Raw genomic sequence first — 19,336 nt, 5'->3', positions numbered from 1 at the left:
ATGTTAGGCAGAAACAACAACGTTTTATTCTATAGACGTTTAAAGGGCTTGGATTTCGAGGGGAAATAACACTCCTGCCTTGGGCAGGGACAGCGAGGGATGGCTTCCTGCATGGTGGATAAGGTGGCAGAGGGGTTATAGGACATGGGCTGGTGTCCCGCAGGCTGGCAGAGCTGTATCTGAAGATAGGAAAAGCATCCTAAGAGCAGCACCCTGTTTTAGGAAGGAGGGGCCTCAGTGAAGAGGTGCCGTGGGTGACAGTGGCTGCTGGGCTGCTTTGTCTTCTCCCCTTGCCATCTCTACAGGTCCTGAAGCTCTTATCTCTGTGCTGAGGTAATTGCGTTAATAAAAGATAAAATTTCTTATCTCTGCATGTGTTTGCTTTCTTTGGTCAGACATGTGAACTTCTGCTTCTTTCCTCTCAAGTCTAGCTATGTTTCGAAGCTCATAAGCCTATCATGCCTTGACAGCGTGATGTTATGCCGGGTCCCTTATCTGCCCCTCTCCAGCATGTCGCAGAGTTTGGTTTTATCACGAGAAAACAAAATACGCCCCAGTAGTGCCTCTCCTACAGCCTGGTCAGACTGACATGAGTGTGCTGTTTTATTTTGGTAGCAGAGCTGATAAAAAAAAGCACATGGTACAGCATTATAAAGAATTTGGCAACAGAATTACAAAATGAAGGCGATATTAAAAACAGAAAATTTCTGTGCAGTGGATGTACAAATTGCTTGAGCACAAAAGCAACTTTAAGCTGCAGGGTTTTCTCCCGATCTGAGGGACTTAACATTGACTTTGAGCACAATTCTAATTGGCTTATGAAGGAGCTGTCTCTTTTTGTGACATTTAAAAATCACGTACTCTGGTGAAAATGGTAATAGTCAGCCTTTTCTGGACAGGTTAATTTCTCAAAAGAAGATATGCCTGTGGTTGTGCATCAGCAATGCCGTTAGGAGCCCCGGGCTCCCGCCAGCCTGAAGATGAAGGACTGCCTCGGGACAGCGGGCAGGGACAGGTTGTCTCCAGCCCGTGGTGGCTGCAGAGCTACCAGCCCATCAAAGGGACGATCAGGAGCATCGGGCGAGTTGAGACCTGCGGAGCAGTAGCTGTGAGGAGGGGTTAGAAACTCTGGCAATCCTGGAAGCAGACCACAAGAAGCATGAGCAATGACTAAAATGCACTCGCTGGCAATTTATGGCACCTCTGTGTATTGCTTTCTAGGTGGCATGTCAGCAGCTCCCCGCTGCTGTGTGCCCAGCCCCGTGCGTAGTGGAGCCTTTGGGGAACCATTCGTGGCTGGGTCTCAGAGCAGAGTGTTGGTTTTATTTTCTGAAGCCTTCCAGCATGTGCTGGAAGTATTGTGGGTGCAAGAAATAGTGGTGTCAGGCAAAGAAGCAGCTGGCTAACTCGGAATAAGAATTACCTATGTGTGTTGAATGTTGCATGAAGCAAGGTTGGTGGGCACAAGCTTGTGGGCAGCTGGAGCAGCTTTTCACCGTTTAGTTCCTTCTGGACAGGGGCAATTAAGTTATTTTTGTGACTATACTAACTTTATATGCCAAAAGATGTTCTCTTTTCCTACAAATGTTGATTTGCTTCTGTCATTGGAACCCCTGTGGCTGTAAGAGTATATAAAACTCCTAGCATATTATTATATATTCCTCTGGAAAGGAGGGAGTACTTGGGTTTAGCTGAAGCTGCCTATAGCCTCACTGATGCCTTTACCCTTCAGAGAGGTGGGATCCATTCAGACACCTTTGGTTGTGTTATGCTTTAGGAAGTGAACCTGTGTCACTTCCAGGGAAAGTTTTTTGGGTTTCACTGTGCTCCCCTTTCCTTGGGAGAAGTTTATGGGCCACGGGGTTAGTGATGTGTTAAGCACAGACAGCAGTGTCAGCCGGGCAAGGGAGGCGATTGTCCCACTCTGCTCTGCACTGGTGTGGCCTCAGCTGCAGCACTGTGTGCAGTTCTGGGTGCCACCGGATAGAAAAGATATTAAGCTACTAGAGAGTGTCCAGAAGAGGGCTGCAAAGTTGGTGAAGGGTTTGGAGAGGAATCTGTATGAGGAGTGGCTAAAGCCACTTGGTTTGTTCAGTCTGAGGAGACTAAGAGGAGACCTCATCATGGTTTACAGCTTCTTCACAAGGGGAGGAGGAAGGGCAGACACTGGTCTCTTCTCTTTGGTGACCACTGACAGAACCCGAGGGAATGTCAGGAAGATGTGCCAGGGGAGGCTCAGGTTGGACATTAGGAAAAGGTTCCTCACCCAGAGGGTGGTGGAGAACTGGAACAGGCTCCCCAGGGAGGTGTCATGGCCCCAAACCTAACTGTGTTTGAGAAGAGACTGGACAGTGCCCTCAGACACATGGTGTGAACTGTGGGGTTGTGACATGCAGAAACTGGAGTTGTACTCAATGATCCTTATGGGTCCCTTCCAACTCAGGACATTCTATGGTTCTATGATGGATGGCTATTTGGATTAATCACAATATAAACATTGTGGTTACCCCTCTATTCCTAACACTTCAAACTATGAGAACTGTGTGAAAACATCTGTAAGCTCTTAACAACATGATCACAGCACAATGTGGTCTTCTGTCCCAGGGACTGGCGGGCGCAGCGCAAGGAGCGGTTTAGTGCAGAGCTTGCCTGAGATGTAGCTGGTGCTGTAGCTGGGTACGGCTTTTAACTGGTACGCTTTGCACTTCGGGGTCTTCCTTACGGCAGGGAGAGGAGTCCTCCCTTGCTGCTTGGGCAGAGGAATTGCATGGGTCTGCTGTCATGCACGGCTGCCCTGCTCGTGCTGTGACACAGTGATATTGGTTTGTCTTTCATACATGAGATAATTCCAGGTCTATATGCTATGATATAACTAGATGTCTTTTTTTTCCCCCCCCCCCTCCTAAATAGTGGCAATAATTCTATCTCAGAAGGTCAAAAATAATGACCTAGGCTGACTGGGGGAAAATGAGCCATGAAAGAAATAACATTATGAAAAGGTAGCTCATTTAAGTAATAACCTTTATTGTACCTTTTAGAATTAGCTTCCCATTCACGGTTGTGAGCAGCATTTGATCATACCAGTTATTGTAGTCTTTTAATCAAGTGATCATTTTAGGTGACTGACGGTACAAAGAGTTTTTCACCGTGGCTTTGCAAAGCTTTTTTTTATCCTGCACGAGTGTAGATAAGGCCAAAACCAGACAACTTGCTTGTGCAGGATATCTGGCTCCACCTTTAAAATGTTTTTTAGGGTACCTAACAATTATTTTTTTTCACTTGAGAATCATCTAAATTTGTTAGTCCTCTCCTCATGCTACTCCCAAGAGGAAAAATGACTTTATAAACAGTATTCGATGATCCCTTCTGTTGCGATATTAAAGGGATGCTCGTGCCTGTCTTTGCACCCTGTCCATCCTCCCATCCCACCTTCGACCTGCTCCTCCGTCTCCCACCCATGGAAGGGTGGGACATGACATCCAGGTTGCCTCTTGCTTCTTTGGAGGTTTGAGCAGCCCCTCTGCAAAAGGCTTCCCGTCAGCCTCTTGTGCTTAATAGCTGGTCATTACTCTCAAAAGTAACCTTGTCGTGTTGGAGGTGTTATTTGTTTGGCCGGAAAGTCAGGAAGGCAGCGGCAGATCCTGTGGGGGAAGCCGCTTGTACTGGGAAGGACATCGTGTACTTGGGATACGTGAATCTTGTAAAAAGATCTTGAAGAATGGAAATATGGTGAAACACCAGTTGTTAGCTTTTAAGCAAAGCTAAGATTTGCTCTGTTACACAGCTGAAAAGATTATAGTCGGATCTCTGTGTATAAAATCTCTTAAAAACAGAACTTTCTCATTCCAAAAATAATCAGAAGAAAAATATATTGACTTTTCTTTGGCCGTTCACTTTCTCCAACAATGAGATAATCAGCCAAGAAGGAATGATATTTTTTAAGAATCTGTCTGGAATACGACTGAGCAAAACACTCACCATGTGGGATAAGTGGGGATAAGATTCTACCTCCCATTTTTATTCTGGCATAACCCCATTGGAAGATTTTCTTAATTCGCCTTCCACTATGATTTGTTCACTGTTGGGAGCTTGAATTCAACCTGATGCCACACTTGGGTGCCCATGAATCCCTTGGCCCCAGACATCTCGGCAGAGCCACTGTCGCGGTTTGCACGTGCTGTGGGGTGCAACCTTCTCCCCAAATAACACTTTATTCTTTGATCTTCTCAGCTGGTGACAGGAGTATGGGAAGGAGGATACAATTTCTTCTGTCAGGATACGCACAGTGGAGGAGAAGCTGATATGAAGGTAATGTTATTGAGACCTATAGCTAGTAACATTTCAAATTATCTGCCTGTGTGTAAGTGGAGAGCAGAACAGTATTGATGAGGCAGATTTTGTTCAAACTATAGTTTTTTTTTTTTTCTTTTACAATACAATGGACAATGTGTAGTCAATAATTGATCCACAGTATATTTGTGGTTGGTATTTCCAATTTGAGTGAGTCATTACCTGTACATTGTCAAGTGTTCCCAGCTCAAAAACCAGGGACTTGGTCTTCAGACTGTGTCCATGCACTGTGTGTCATTACTCCCCTTCTCTTTCTGAGATGTGATGATGATTTCTTCTTGTCACCATTCAGATCTCTCCTTTACAGAGAGCACTGTGGGACGAACTCTTTTTTTCTCCCAGGCCACCCTAGGTGCACAGCAATAGCCTTATAAAGCAGTCTTTGTCATCCCGTTTTCATCTGTAACTGTGGGTTTGTACCTAGATCTCCTATGGAGACACCTGAGGCTGAAGCACTGCAGAAGATCTCAGCAGTGTCTGAAATCCAAGTAGTGCTGGACAGAATCTGGATTTTAATTACTTAGGTAGGAAAAGGGTTGAAAGCGCCTGCAATGTGCAACGCTTCTGAAACTTGTTTCCTCTTCTCTAGATCATACGTGTCCTCTGGTGGTACTACTTCTCCAAACTCATTGAGTTCATGGATACCTTCTTTTTCATTTTGCGGAAAAATAATCATCAGATCACTGTTCTGCATGTCTACCACCATGCAACGATGCTGAACATTTGGTGGTTTGTTATGAACTGGGTGCCTTGTGGTCACTGTAAGTACTGGGTTATGGTGGGGAATGTTTGCAAGAAGGGCATCGTTTTGGTTTACTTTTGGTAAAACCAAACATCTCTGGTACCTACCACTGTAGGGTTTGTTCTGACCAATATTAAGCTGCTTTGCTGAATTGCAGCTGTTACAGGTAGTTACAGATATTAAGCTGCACACAGAGCCCCTAGAAAAGACATGCCTATATAGCTTGAAGGATTTGTGTGACAGCGTGACATTTGTCAGCTGCAGCAGTCTAGGTCTGACACCTGTCAACCTGGCTTTCTCTTTGTGCGGTGGTTGCAGACCCTCTGATGAAACAATGCTCTTTTCCAAGTGAGGTTCAGACGCTTGTTTCAGCTGCAAGATGGCTAATAGTGACTCTTGTCCCTGGATCTGTCAAGTTCACTTGAGATGTTACTTTATTAATTTAATCTTATTATACCACAAGCCATAACAAATTATTTCAATTAAAATCTTGTTCCCTGAGCACTAATGAATTAGACCGAATTCATCTTAAATGGAAGATGTCCATGTGTCTCTTGTCTAAATCCTGCTGACCTCTGGCAATCTTGCTTTGATTCTTTAATTTCATTGCTTTTAGCGGGCATCTAGTTTCCTAACTTCATTAGCATGGCTTAGCTGTGGTTCAGACAAGCAGCTTGTAGATACTGGCTTTGTTGAACACTCATCCAAGAGAAACCTTTTCAAATCCAGTGGACATGAACTCCCGGCAGCGCAGCCCAAGACGCTGGGTTGCTCAGGAGTCTGCTTTCAGAGCCAAACAACATAGCAACTCTTACTTGTTTTGTGTTGTCGGCACAACTATGAGCAATGCTGCGCTTATAAAAAGTGTGCATCTGGAACCACATCCTCCTCCAGGGAAGTCAATCCCTGTTTATACAGCAGTCAAAAGTGCAGATACTCAGAGTCTATCTTGTGTTTTTGCGGTCTTGAAAATACTTTGTGCTATTTCTGGTGATGTGTTTTTCTTCTTCCTTTCCAAGCTTTATGTTCTGCTTGGTCATCACAGTTCTGTGCAGTTAGGTGTTAAGCTAAAAGTTTCCCTAATGTCGAAAGGTACTGTGAACAAGGACAAATAAAACCATTAACTTGCAGTTTCTGAAGATATCTGTTGCTTTTGGTTATAAATGACAAAACAGGCTCTTGCCTGAAGGAAGTGAAATAAGCCTAAAATTAGATGGATGAAGCTATCAATTGTTGGAAATGCTTACGTGCCTCCTTTTTATCAGCTTCCTCAGTTCCCTTGAGAAGCTGTAATGTAGATGTGAAAAAGAATAAATCAAGGAAACAAACCCAGAAAGCTTGTATAAAGTGCACAGCTGCAAAGCAGCTCAGCCACTCCATTGGGTGAGCAGAAGAAAAATCAGGGGGAAAAAAAAAATCTCTTGCCTGTTTTCTAAGAGAAATAATATTTTAAATAGTAACATTATGAACTTGTTATTTTTGTAGGTTCCATGAAACAGCATGTTCCTGGTAATGCAGTGTACTTTCTTTTTCCTTCGTCCCTTTTTTAGCTTACTTTGGTGCGACACTGAACAGCTTTATCCATGTCCTCATGTACTCCTACTACGGATTGTCTGCTGTTCCAGCAATGCGTCCTTATTTGTGGTGGAAGAAGTACATCACTCAGGGGCAGCTGGTGAGTGACGAGCTCTTTGGTGCTTCAGCCACCTCTCGTGTTTGTGATGAGGTCCTCTTATCTTTACTGAGTTGGAAAATTTTGGCAGGGGGTAGAAGAAAGGAGAATGAAACCTAGTACCTTCTGCATCTTTAAGTGCCTAAATCACTCTAGATATCCAGCTTCTGCGCCTCCCATTGCTCTGTTTTTAGGATGCTGGGGACTGATGGTGTGCACAGATCAGTGCTGACATCAGTGGGATCTTTTTCTGTCTCCCCATGCTGGATGAGTTTGGGAGTCACAGCGCTGGGTTTTCTGGGACTTTCTAGCCGGGTCAGAGGGAGCAGCTTTTCTTCCAAGCCCACCTGAGCTAGCGTGCTCTTCTCTGTGCTTCGTGGCTCAGGCTGATGTTGAGGTGACAGGCCAGAAACCGAGTGCAAGGCAGTCCATGGCTAACAAGGCCCTTCATTCTAGTCCTGCGGGACAGTGACTTTTTTGTCTCACTTTTGCATGCAGTTGAAAATGGTTTATTCAAAACTGTTCAATATTTCTGGTCTCCTTCTGCACTTTAAATGGGCAGATTTTTTTCTCTTGTAATTCTGTGTTGGACCCCTTGTATCCATTTGTGTTGTTTCCCGTGTGTACAGTGATGAAGCGCAGATGCTGTGTACTGGAGGTGAGAAGAGCAATGAAGTTAAGCAATATGGCACATGCTGTAGTGATACCACATGAGAACCAGGTTTCAGCATGTATAATGTGTCAGAACACCACAAGAAAATGCGCATGGGTGTTTGCTCTTCCCCTTTTTGTATGTGGGGAAGCTGAAGCCTAGACTTCTCTTTTTACCTTCCCCGCAACTGCCGCCTCCCCGTTAGCACCCTCCCAGACCTCTGAATGGGTTTAATAACATTTGCTGGTGGTGATTAATAATATTTACTGCCAGCAATTCAGAGTGGTGGTTCTCAAAATGTTTTTATTTTTTTAGCACTCTCCCTTCCTGAAGGATGGCCAAGTATTAAAGTATTATAGCAGTGGGGATCATGGCTGGGGGGGAAAGGGTGTTAGATTGTTGCCTTGTGGTTTTGGTTTTGTGGGTTCGTGGGGTTTTTTTTTTCTTGTTTTTGTTTTGGGTTTTCTTTGTCTCTTTCAAATTTAGGCTCTATTCTTCATCCTGGTTGTTGGAGCGCTACAGAGTGCAAGTGTCTCAGTGCCTTGTTCCTCTCCTGGATATTGTCATAGCTGCTTTCACTGCTCTGCATGCATAGCTGTTAGGGCAGCAAAATAGCAGAGTAGAACACAACAGTCTTTCCCTTTTTAAATCAACATTCCCTAATCTGGTAGCCTTCATCTAAGGATGAATTTTGCCTGCAACCCTCTGCAGAAGTTAAGCCCAAACTCTCTTTTTCCAAATAATTGAAGATAATGAACCCCAATCCTCCTCCTTGCCTTCCTAGCTTCCCTGCAGCCAACACCCCAGAGGCAGTGCCTGTCTGTGGGAGAGGATTTCAGGGTCTGTGTGTAGACCCAGTGACCTGAAATCTTCTGCAACTGAAGCAGTGAAATGCAGATCTGCTCTGTCAGGATGGTGGAGTCAAACCCTAATGAGCTCTCACTGGGAAGAAGGTGGTCTTAGTTCCTTAGTATATTTATAAATTAGTTCTACATCAGCTACTCTGATGCTCTAAAATGGAACAATATTAATCAAATAAAAACACTTAAACAACCGCATACCACAACCTGAATGTCCACTAACTCAGGTTTCCACTGTTAGCGAGACAGAGAAGGTAAACTTGTCAGACACACAGTATTACATATTTTTGACTTGTTTTGGAAATAACTAATGAGATTTTGGTCAGAAATGGCTTTTGTTCCTCCTTGTGTTGATGTGCTCCGTTTCTCCTTTTTTCTCTCTCCCCAGACTCAGTTTGTCCTGACAATCTTCCAGACCAGCTGTGGTGTTGTTTGGCCATGTGCATTTCCTCAGGGCTGGCTGTATTTCCAGATTTTTTACATGATTTCTCTGATTATCCTCTTCACAAATTTCTATATTCAGGTAAAAGTAATATTCGTCAATTCTTTGTAGTGTTCTGCTGGCTGTACCGCATTGCAAAGCTGTTTACAGAAAGATAGGCTTGAAAAAGCCTTTTGCCGACTTCCAGTAACACGTGTATATTCCTAAAGCACTGTATTTGTTGGTCTGCCATCCAATTTTGAGACGTCTGATGTTTTGTATCCACAATTGCAGTAAGCAGAGTGGCACAAAGAGGTGCTTTACTAATGCAATTTTAACTGCAGGTAAGGCAGAGAAAGACCTTTATTTAAGCAACAGCTTTCCAGTCTGAAATAAAATGCAGCCTGGGAAGCACCCAGAGGAATTGTTCATTACTGCTCTTACAAGGGGAAATGCTTGTTTTATACCCAGGGAAAGTTCCCAAACTCCCAACATAAAGACATCTGGTTTTGGCTCACCTTTACAGGCATTTGTCTTTATTCCCATATGAAAAATTAGTGGTTTGAGTTGTGTTCCTACAAAACTGATTTCATGCCTGAACACATGCAGACTTGGTATGTGTTGTTCTGAGTAATTCACGATCAGGTTCTGTGCAAAGATGTGTACCCATCTTCTGAAAATTGAACCAGCACAGCCTACTGTCCCCAAACAAGCAAGCTTTGTTATGTATTTTAAATGTGTCTTGAAAGATTTGGGCGTTTTGGGTCTGGCAAGAGTGATTCATGGGAGGAAGCACAGTGGCTTCCCTATCTGATCTTCCAGTACTTCTTAAAATTAGTTGCATATGAACATGCTAATCCAACATGATAGTATATTCCAAATATGACTTGACTGTCTTCATCGATTTTACTTGTATTTTAACTTTTAACCATTTAACTTTCTTTCACACACATGTATTTTGGGCAATGCGTTCATGTCAGGTGACTGAGCCCCTTTGACAAAGCCTAATTCATGTATATATATTCACTGTCTGTAGGGTTTTTTTGTGTCCCTGTTAGTTTCAGCTTCCCATGTTGGCCAGTGCAAATTCCTTTCACATTTCTGTCTCTGACCTTCCCTCACTGTTCGTGTTTACCCGCTTCTTGTTCTGGCTTTCATCGAGGTACTGTCACCTGCAGTGCATCAAACCTCCTTCCTCACTTGTCATTTTGACTATATTCTTATGCCATAGCCTGCTCATAAAGTCGCTTCCTTTGTTTCTGATCTACTGTTAACAATAACAATGCTACTATCATACTACCAAGCCTTTTTCTTTTCCAGTGAACTAGTTCTCTTGCTGTGATGAATGAAAGGCATAGTGTAGCCTCATACACAAAAAGTTGTAGAGCTTGTGAGACTCTACCACCCGCACAAAGTCTTTAAAAATGATGGATGCGAGTTTGCTTTTGTGTTCCTAGAGTTGTGGTGAGGAAGTGGTTATTTATATGTATTTAAGCAAAACCATGTGTCTTTCCATATATTCTAGACTTACAACAAGAAGGCGTCCTCGAGGAGGAAAGAGTATCAGAACGGCTCTACGGCCACTGTGAATGGATACACAAACAGCTTTTCTTCCCTTGAGAACAATGTGAAACAAAGGAAACAAAGGAAGGATTGAACACCAAACTGAAAAACCATTTTGATAACCCCAACAACAAAATCATCTGATTGTAAGCACAATAAGAGTTGTGCACTAATACTCTAACAGCTACTGTAACTATTCCTGCCTAGAATAGTGTGATTTATGTAGGACTTAACCAGTGCAAACACCCTAGAAACTGTATACAGAACATAAGAGTAGGTTAAAGTTTAAAAATAATTCTGGGCTGTCACTGACCCTGCTATAGACTGTGGAAGGGAGTATTATCGTAGTATCCGACACTGCTGTTGCCTTACTAGTCTATATGATAGGTGCTGAATTATGATTCACGATTTGAAAACACTGTAATCTAAACCTCCTTTTTTTTTTTTACTGTAGATCATGCATGTGATTGTAGAGGTAATTTGTACAATGCTGGTTTCAGTAGATAAACACACATGCCTTAAATTAAAAGCAGGGCCCAAAGCTTATTTTACTGGTTTAAAAATTAGGGTATGTTTCAACTTTTCAGTTGACTGGCTTTTTATTAAAAAGTCATGTAGAAGAATCCATTGATCATTTTACTGTTCTGTATGTGATACATGATGTTACGTATCCCTTACGCGATACAGTGAAATCGGAAATGGTGCGTTTAGTTTTGTATATTTGGCTTTAACTGACTAAACAGTCACAAACCAGATGGAAAAGTTATTTTACCTTTTTAATAGATCTTATTTTTTTATTTGAAGTATGTCACTAATGTAACATTAATTGGCGCTTACACAGTCCAGTAAGACTTAAGTATTGTCTCTAAGGTTTAGAGTGTATACAGGGTGGACCCATCTTTTTTTTTAAACTTTTTTCTTTTTTCTTATTTTTCTTGTCTCTGAGAACTCTTAAATGCTCACTGCAAAGTGGTTTTTAATATGGAAACTGGCAGAATTTCAAGTGTTATTACCATAGCCATATCCACGTTTTACGAGCTACTGTTTAAGTCTGTGACATATCCGAAAGTGTATTTAAAAATGAAGACAGAAAGATGCTTTTCTGGTGGAATTGTCTGTATTTAAGTTGGTATCTGTACTGTTCTTCATGTAGCATATGTTCATTTTAAAAATGTGCCTAACACAAATATGTGGGGTTTTATTTTTCCCAAACAAGCAAAATTAAACCATCTAAGTCATACCTGATGTTTTTTAAATGTTACCGAAATGTGCTGGAGATGTCTGTTTCTGTAATGTGAGTTGTGTATGTCACCGGTAATGTTTTGGCTTGTTATCTGAAGATTTGGTTCGAGTGTTCGTTAAAGTTACTCCTTCTTGTAAAATCTTGCCTTGCACGCATGGGGAGTCAGTTGCAAAGCCAATGTCTATTGCTGGTATTCCGGCATCTGCTGTGGTGGAGTTTGGCTGATGAATGTTTTATTCATTTAGCTAAGAAAAATTGAATTGTGCAAGACATTCTGCTGATTATTGCTCGTTCAACTATTTGGGTTTTGATATTTATATAAATGCCAGTTTTAATGTTTAATTTTTTCTTAATGAAATCTTTTTAAAAATTTTTGCACATCTCTTAGGGAATTAATAAGTTCTACTAGCCTTGTGGGTTTTCATTCCTTGTTCTGAAGGAGACAGTGTCTGTTATGTTTACATTATCAAAACTTGTGCGTATGTCTTCATTTCTAGGTATTGGTTTGCAGAGTCTTTACATAGCTCAGAACAGCAGCTATAATGTTCAAAATAGGCTGTCTAAATGTGCTAGAAATAAACCCCTGGCTCATCTGAATATACCTACATTGTTAATGTTTGACATGGTTTAATCATTAAAATACTTTTGATGATCTCTGCCTGAATCCTGGTGGGTTTGTACAGATTTAATGTGCTGCCCCATCCTATATCCGGCCAAGGAGGAACAGAGATGGCTCTGAGATGATCAATGCTGGGAGCAAAGCTTAACATGGCTGGGGTGGACTTTCTGCCTCAAATGTCCTGTCTTTCAAATGGCAATAACACTTCTCTCCACAATGGGAGCATTTTTGCAATTTCCATATAGCTCCTCTTGCTCTTAAGTGATGATTTCTGAGCCTTCTCCAATTTGAGTCTTTAATCAGCACATTGCAACAAGCCCAGATAGCTTGGAGATGGATTTGGTGGAAACAGAACTACCTGCATAGCTGTCTGTCATCTCATTTGCAGGCTCCGAATGCAAGAAACACAGACCAAGAAATGGGGTTTGTGCTTTAAGTGAAAGGCTCAGAGGTTTCATGCTTTGCTGGTCTGTGAGGGAGCTCCAAATGCCTGGGATGGTTGCTGCAACAGTTTTTGATCCTGCATGTGCAAGTTCAGCTGAGCCAAACCTGCAGGGAGTACCTGGAAGGCAGAAGCCACAGCAGCAGCCTGGCCTTTGCTGGGGAGCCGGGGGCAACTGGGCTTCTACACTCCAGACCTGGCCTTCAAGGTCAGGGGCACACGGTGACAAAATGTGGTCACCACGTAGACCCAGTGACTTTGTCCAAAACTGGCAGGAGCTGTGGTCTTGGGAAGAGTATAGCATCAGTAGCGTTCACACCTGCATGTCAGAAGATGGTTGCTCCTGGGTGCTCTCCTGGAGTGTCTGCAGCAGCTGTAGAATGTCCCAAGAGCTGCAGGGCTTAGATCAGACACACTTTACCATAACCAACAACCAGACTGATGGACAGGGGCAGGAGCCTGGGTCTGTGTACCTGTGATTGGCACTTGGCACTAAGAATCCTCTGAAAGGGCTTTTTGAGTTGTAAAGGCTAGAGAGACACAAAAAGGCTACCTGCTGCCACTGGGACAGAGGTGTCACATAAAGCAGGCTGAGAAGAAAGAAACACCTCAGTTTGCAAAGAGGGAATGACCAAGATTCAAACTGCCATGTTAAGATCCCACACACTTGATGAACTTCCGATACTTGGGCGCTGACATGTTTTCATGATGTAGAGGGAGGTGAACACTTTTAAGCTGTGACTGGGACAGGTGAGCTCAAAGGCCGGGAACACAGCTTTTCTTACAGCCATCCTGGTGTGAAGACCTGGAATGTCACGGAGGTACCAGCCACTCCTGGGTTGGCTTGTCCCCTGGTTGCTCAGGAGCTGGGATTCCTGGGGTTTGCAGGGCGCAGTGGAAAAGCAGAGAACCATTCTGGAAATCCAGGAAATCTCTCTGGTTGACTGTGTGTTTTACTTACCTAGTGGCAAGGCAGACATCAAGTAAGCGCCGGAGCTTCTGATAGGATGACTGCCGCCAAAATCAGGGCAAAGAAACCCCCAAAGCCTAAAACGTGATGGAAAGCTCTCCAGGGGTTGCCTCCACCTTTAATATTTGGTAGCTGTCTTGAGGCATAAGTTGATATAAATGTGTGTGTGTTGCATGTGATTGGAATATATGTTGTTACAAGGTATGCATTATTCAAAAAAGAGATGTAAAAATAAGGTAGACGCTGAAGAAAAGTGTAAATAACACCAGAGGCCAAATTACTCTGACAGTGTAGGTTCTGCTGAGAATCTCCCAGAAGCAGTGCAGGAGTGATTAAAAAATGGCTAGAGAGCTTGTGTTAGACAATCCATTTAATTTAAATTTAATTTAAACAGATGGATATACAAAAGAAGATGCATACCTCTCAATTTCAATCCAGCGAATCTGGATGAGCAGGAGAAACCAGAGTCCCCCGGGGCTCCCAAGACACGACAGTAGCAGAGGCATTATATTTTAAGTCAAAGGGGTTAAAATAATCTCAAAAAGAAGGGGGGAAAATGAGTAACAAAGTTCTAGTTTAAAAAAAAAAAAAATATATATATATATATATGTTTTAAGTCAGTCAAGCTGGAATGTGGAGGAGGAAACAGAATTACACATCTTGTGTTTCAAGGATATATCATGTAGATACTATGTTTTCTGTAGGCAGAATATAAAAAAGTGGCACCTGGTAGCTGGTAGGCTCAATAGCCTAATTCCAGTATGATGAAAGACTTTGGAATAAATGGGAAGAATGTTTGAGTAGAAGGAAGCAAACAGAAAATGAGAGAAAAAATGTAACAGGTTTTCTAGAAGTGATCACACTTGACTTACTGATATTGTTGTTTGATAAAAAAATACCGTGTAGACAAAGGAAATACGTCTTCCATCCATCTGTGATAGGTACTGCTTTTAATCTTGGAAATTATTGTCTAAACTAGAAGGTGTGGTGACCAGCAACAGAATCTATGGACAAGAAAGGATCGGCCTGGCGAGAAGGTGGTTTGTCTCAATGCTTTAAGCCTGAAGGGAGCCCATTAATAATGTTTTTAGCAGTGATCTTGGTATAAAAAGTAGGAATGTTTGCAGTGATGTTTGCAGATGACAACAGGAGGAAGCACTGTCAGTGCCAAGGAAGATGACGTATCCTACAGCAACAACCAGGTAACCTTGATGGCTGGAGTAAAAGGGACGGGATGAGTATAAATCCCCATTTAGGGACCAGTAACGGGATTCCAGGTGTTTCCATGGGAGTTTTAATTGGAAAAAACTGAAGAGAATGAAAGATATTTGGAAGTCGTCTGTTCAACAACTTAGAGCTGCTACTGTGAAAAAAGATGGGGGAAAAATCATATTTGCTAATCATTTGCTAATAGAGGAACATGCTAGAGTAGGAGGGTGAGGCTGAGGCCCTGATGGGGCTTCCTTTTGATGAGTACAGGGTTTTCCTCCACAATGGTCACCTACTCTCAAGAAAACTGGTTATAAAAGATCAGCCATACAGAAGAGTTACTGGGATGGTCAGAGAGATTAGAGAAGTCTTGCAAAATGGGAGTGGAGCAAGACCAGGGTTGAGAGGGAACGTAATCAGAGCCTATCACTATTATAATTGTATTGACACAAAACAAATGGATATAGGCTAACCAGGAGTAAACATCGTCTAGAAACTGGAAGTGGGCCTTTGCTAGTGGAACGACTCTGGAGCAGTTTCCCTATAAGAGTAGTGTGGAGGTTTGGGGCTTTGCTTGAAGATGGGGCACTGGCCGCTTCTAAAGTTTGTAGGACCAGAGGATGGAACTCCCTGGTGTCCCACTCTGCCTTCTGGCAAAATGCAGCTGTTGGTTCCTCTATTAAAGTATATTTAAGAAAGGGCAAAATACCACCCAGCAGAGAGAGGAGTGAGGACAGAAGTGTGAGCAACCACCCTGCAGACACCAAGGTGAGAGAAGAAGGAGGGGAGGAGGTGCTCCAGGCACTATAGCAGATTCCCTCCCAGCAAGGACTGCACCAGAGCAGATATCAACACCACAGCCTGCGAAGGACCACATGATGGAGCAAGTGGACATGCCCTGAAGGAACTGCAGCTTGAGGAGAGCCCACGCTGGAGCAAGTTTGTCCTGAGGGACTGCAGCCCATGAGAAGGTCCCAGGCTGGAGCAAGAGGAGAAAGGAGTGGCAGGAAGAGCTGTTATGGATGGACCACAGCCCCCCCACACCACCTGGAGCAGGGAGGAGGTGGAGCAGTTGGGAATGAAAGAATGAAGGTGAGCCTTGGAAGAAGGGTCTATGGGGAAAGTGGTTTAGTTTTTGTCTTTGTTTCTCAGCATTCAACTCCATTTTAATTGGTAATAAATTAAATTATTTTTCCCCAAATGTGTTTTGCCCATGATAATCATTAGTGAGTGACCTCCCTGTCTTTATCTCAACCCACAAGCTTTTCGTCTTATTCCCACCCCACTCCCCGAGGCCTGTTGAGCACAAGGAGAGAGCAGCTGGGTGGGTGTCTGCTGCTGGCCAAGGTCACCCCACCCCACCTGGGCACTTTTTCTTCTTAGAAACCCAACAGTTTGGACAGAAGGCAACTTCCTCAATCACAAGGAAGATCTGCCAAAGGCTGCAAGGCACCATGGCACCAGAAAGTATAGCCTAAAGGGAACTGGCCAACGTGTTACAGCTGGAGCTTTTGTAGTTCAGGAAAACACGCTCAGTAGAGTAAAGCAATTGTTTGTGTTTTGTTTTGTTTTGTTTTGTTTTGTTTTGTTTTTCAACCTTGCTTCTTCCAAATCAAATTCTTTTTTCTAAGTATCTGGCCCGTAATTCTTGGAAAGTTTTTAAAGGCAGTGGAGGAACCTCCTGTTTGCTGAGGAAAGGTACCCCAGTGGTGCCATGTGTGGAGGAAGCCCATGCTCAGCAGAAAGGTCCTAAATGTCCTTGTGAGAGGAATTTCCTCACACCCTGAGCTGGAGTTCCTGCTTTTCAATCAGGGATGGTCTGGATGTGTCACACTGAGAAATCCAAAATTGTTCTGGTTGCATTTCGTTTGGGAGCTGGTAAAACTTGAAGGGAATTGAATCTGTTGATGTAAAAATGCAATCCCTTATGAGTTGTCTCTACCTGTGTATTTGCTGCTCTTGAGCTGGTGTAATGGGGGAAGCACAACCCCTGCGGTACAGTTGCACTATTACTGCCTTAGACTTGTCTCAGTGCATATTCACAGCGTTCTCTCTAGTATTAGCCTGCACCAGAGATAATGCCACATGGGGATAAATTACATGGTAAAAGTATTTAAAGTGAAACCAAGTGAAAATTCTTCCACGCATACTGTCGTGGTATTTGTGCAGGTTATTGGACAAATGGTGTCTCATCCTGTTTAGCAAGCGGGAAGCCGTGTCTTCATGAACTGTTCTGCCTACCACTAGAAGCCAAATTTTACTGAATGCTGCTAATTCAGTGTTACCAGCTGTTGTAGGAAATCAGAATCTCAGCTCACGTGGGAGAAATAGGAGATTTTTGAAAAGAAAAAAATAAATCCGTAGCCTATGAAGTTACCTAAGCATTGCGCTTCCTTTAAAATCAATAGGACCTCGGTGCTTCAGGGCCTTTCTAGATCTAAGTGCCTAACATGTTTCTGTGCCTTTAGAAAGGATTGCCTCTCTGAAAGACCTTCTGTTAATTTATCCATTTGCTTTGCTTCCCACAGTGCTCGGGGTTGGGAGAAACAGCAGCTGGACACATCTTCAATGCAAATGCACTTTTCCTCAGTGGAATAGTGATGAGTTTGCAGAAAAGACCAGGAAATACCTCCCATGCATACAGATGGCAGAACTATTATCAGCTAACTATTATCAGCTTTGTTGCCCTTTTCAAGGAAAGTTTGTAAAGATTTTTGCAAATGATAGTGAAAAAGATCCCTCTGTCCTCAGAAGTTCAAACAAAAAGCTAAGAAGTCATCCTTACACTCTGGTTTCCACACTAAGTAAATGGGAAGAACTGCTGCCCGTTTCCATTGTTGTAAGAAGATTTTTAAATGAGTGGGAACTCCTGAAACGACACCAAGTGATTTGCTGACAGATGCTCTGCATGGTTGGTCAACATTTTTCCAATATGCAGTATTAACTAAAAGTTCATTTGCAACACAGGAAAATCAGAATAATTAAGAACTAACTCCTGTTTGGTCAGAAAGGAGTGAGATACAAGGTTTTCCAAAAGCTTCCAAAACAAGCATGGAGCCAACTCCACAGCTTCAGGTAGTCAGAGCACTCGGAAAGAAATTCTAGCCAATGTGAGATTTTACTGTATGAAGTAGAAGTAAAAAACACCCCCCAAACCAACTAAACAAATAAAAACCCCAAAACCTTTTACAACCAAACCCCACATACTCCAACCTGCCAAAACAAATAAGCAAGATCCCCCGAGCATGATTATATTAAATTTTGCTGTCTGGCCTCAGAGGTAAAGAGAGCAGCTCTAAGCAGCATCTGTAGAGTTGTTTTCTCTTACGCAGATGACTGTAAGGAGGTTTAAGAACATAAGCACATCTGCCACAAATCAGGTCTGGTTAAACCCAGGGCTGGTGCCAGCCTTACAGGCTGAGGGGAAGCAGAGAAGGGAATTGTTAGACCCAGGGATCCAAAAGCAGGGGGGTAACTTGGGAACATGCACCCATGGAGATGCTCTCTCCTGGTGGCACCTGTGAGGTGACAGTGGGGACAGGCTAGTGCCTGTCTGCAAGGCAGGACCTGGGGAATTTCATAAAAAGATGGAAATGAGACCAGTGACAAACATGCCAGAATTTAGTACAAGCAAGGGTGGCATATAACTATTTACATTGTCATACACATCTCACAGCTGGAGATTTTTTCCCTTGCAATTGCACTGTAGTATGTTCTTCAAAACCACGTTTAGCCCCTTTTTAAAAGAGGACAGAAAGGTAAGGTTTAGGTGAACAGAGCTCCCACCCTGTATTGGAAACATCTGCACAGTAGTTCCTAGTAGAACAGGTGATCAAGGTACAATTAATTTTGCATAACAGAGACAAGAATAAAATATTAATAGCATGTTGCCCTTTATTCACCGCTGCAAAGATTTTGTAATCAAGAGCTTTTCCTAGTGTGGAAACAGGGATCGTAAAGGAAGAGGAGATGAAAAGCAAGCATATCCTATCCTACATAATGGCTTTTATGATGCATCTAACCTTGACTACACAAATAACCTTGGTAGCGCTGGCTTTCGGGGAAAAACAGGAGCTGTTTTGACTAAAATTATCAGAATGCTGATCTGTGCACCTTGATACCCAGGGCTATTTCAGAGAATTTTATGGTTAGAGGTGAAAGAATGCATTTAAGCAGGGAATAAGGAAATAAAAAGGAACAAACTAATTAAACTCAGTCCAAATCTCAAAACAAATGTATTTTCACATGAAAGCTTAACCTGTAATGATTATTAACATAATACATCACCATCTGTCCAGCACATACAAGTGGCTGGTAATTATTTAATATCATTCAGTATTTACTGTGCTTTTTACCAGATAAAGTTGGGTGAGCAAAATCCAAAATGTGTGGCCTTCGAGGAGCACCAGGAAGGGTGGTGCTGGGACAACATCTCCTTTGGCTTACAGAACAACGCGTCCTCCCTGCTCTGACACCTCGGAGTTCTTTGAGTCTGCCTGACTCACCTGTGAGCAAATGTGAAAATGTCCAGAATTAGGGGAATATAGAAAAAAGTGAGCTTCTACAGCAGTGTGGTGAGTGAGGGATGAAGGG

The 19,336-nt window shown here is 42.9% G+C and overlaps 1 protein-coding gene across 6 annotated transcripts in view; it reads left to right on the top strand.

Annotated features, from left to right (window-relative positions):
- ELOVL5 (ELOVL fatty acid elongase 5) overlaps positions 1 to 12,157 on the top strand; it is a 38,557-nt gene extending 26,400 nt beyond the window's left edge. For all 6 annotated transcript variants that reach the window (XM_065056091.1, XM_065056096.1, XM_065056092.1 and 3 more), the window contains exons 4-8: positions 4,231 to 4,308; positions 4,940 to 5,111; positions 6,643 to 6,767; positions 8,665 to 8,799; positions 10,223 to 12,157. In XM_065056091.1, the coding sequence (XP_064912163.1) occupies positions 4,231 to 4,308; positions 4,940 to 5,111; positions 6,643 to 6,767; positions 8,665 to 8,799; positions 10,223 to 10,354 (642 nt within the window). In that variant the 3' untranslated portion in view covers positions 10,355 to 12,157. The remainder of the gene's footprint in view (positions 1 to 4,230; positions 4,309 to 4,939; positions 5,112 to 6,642; positions 6,768 to 8,664; positions 8,800 to 10,222) is intronic.
- Positions 12,158 to 19,336: the final 7,179 nt, after the last annotated feature.

This window comes from Columba livia, chromosome 3 (assembly GCF_036013475.1).
Source record: "Columba livia isolate bColLiv1 breed racing homer chromosome 3, bColLiv1.pat.W.v2, whole genome shotgun sequence".
In the NCBI taxonomy this organism is placed as follows: Eukaryota; Metazoa; Chordata; class Aves; order Columbiformes; family Columbidae; genus Columba; species Columba livia.
The sequence above is the reverse complement of the archived record's forward strand: the minus strand, read 5'-3'. Positions and strand labels throughout refer to the sequence as shown.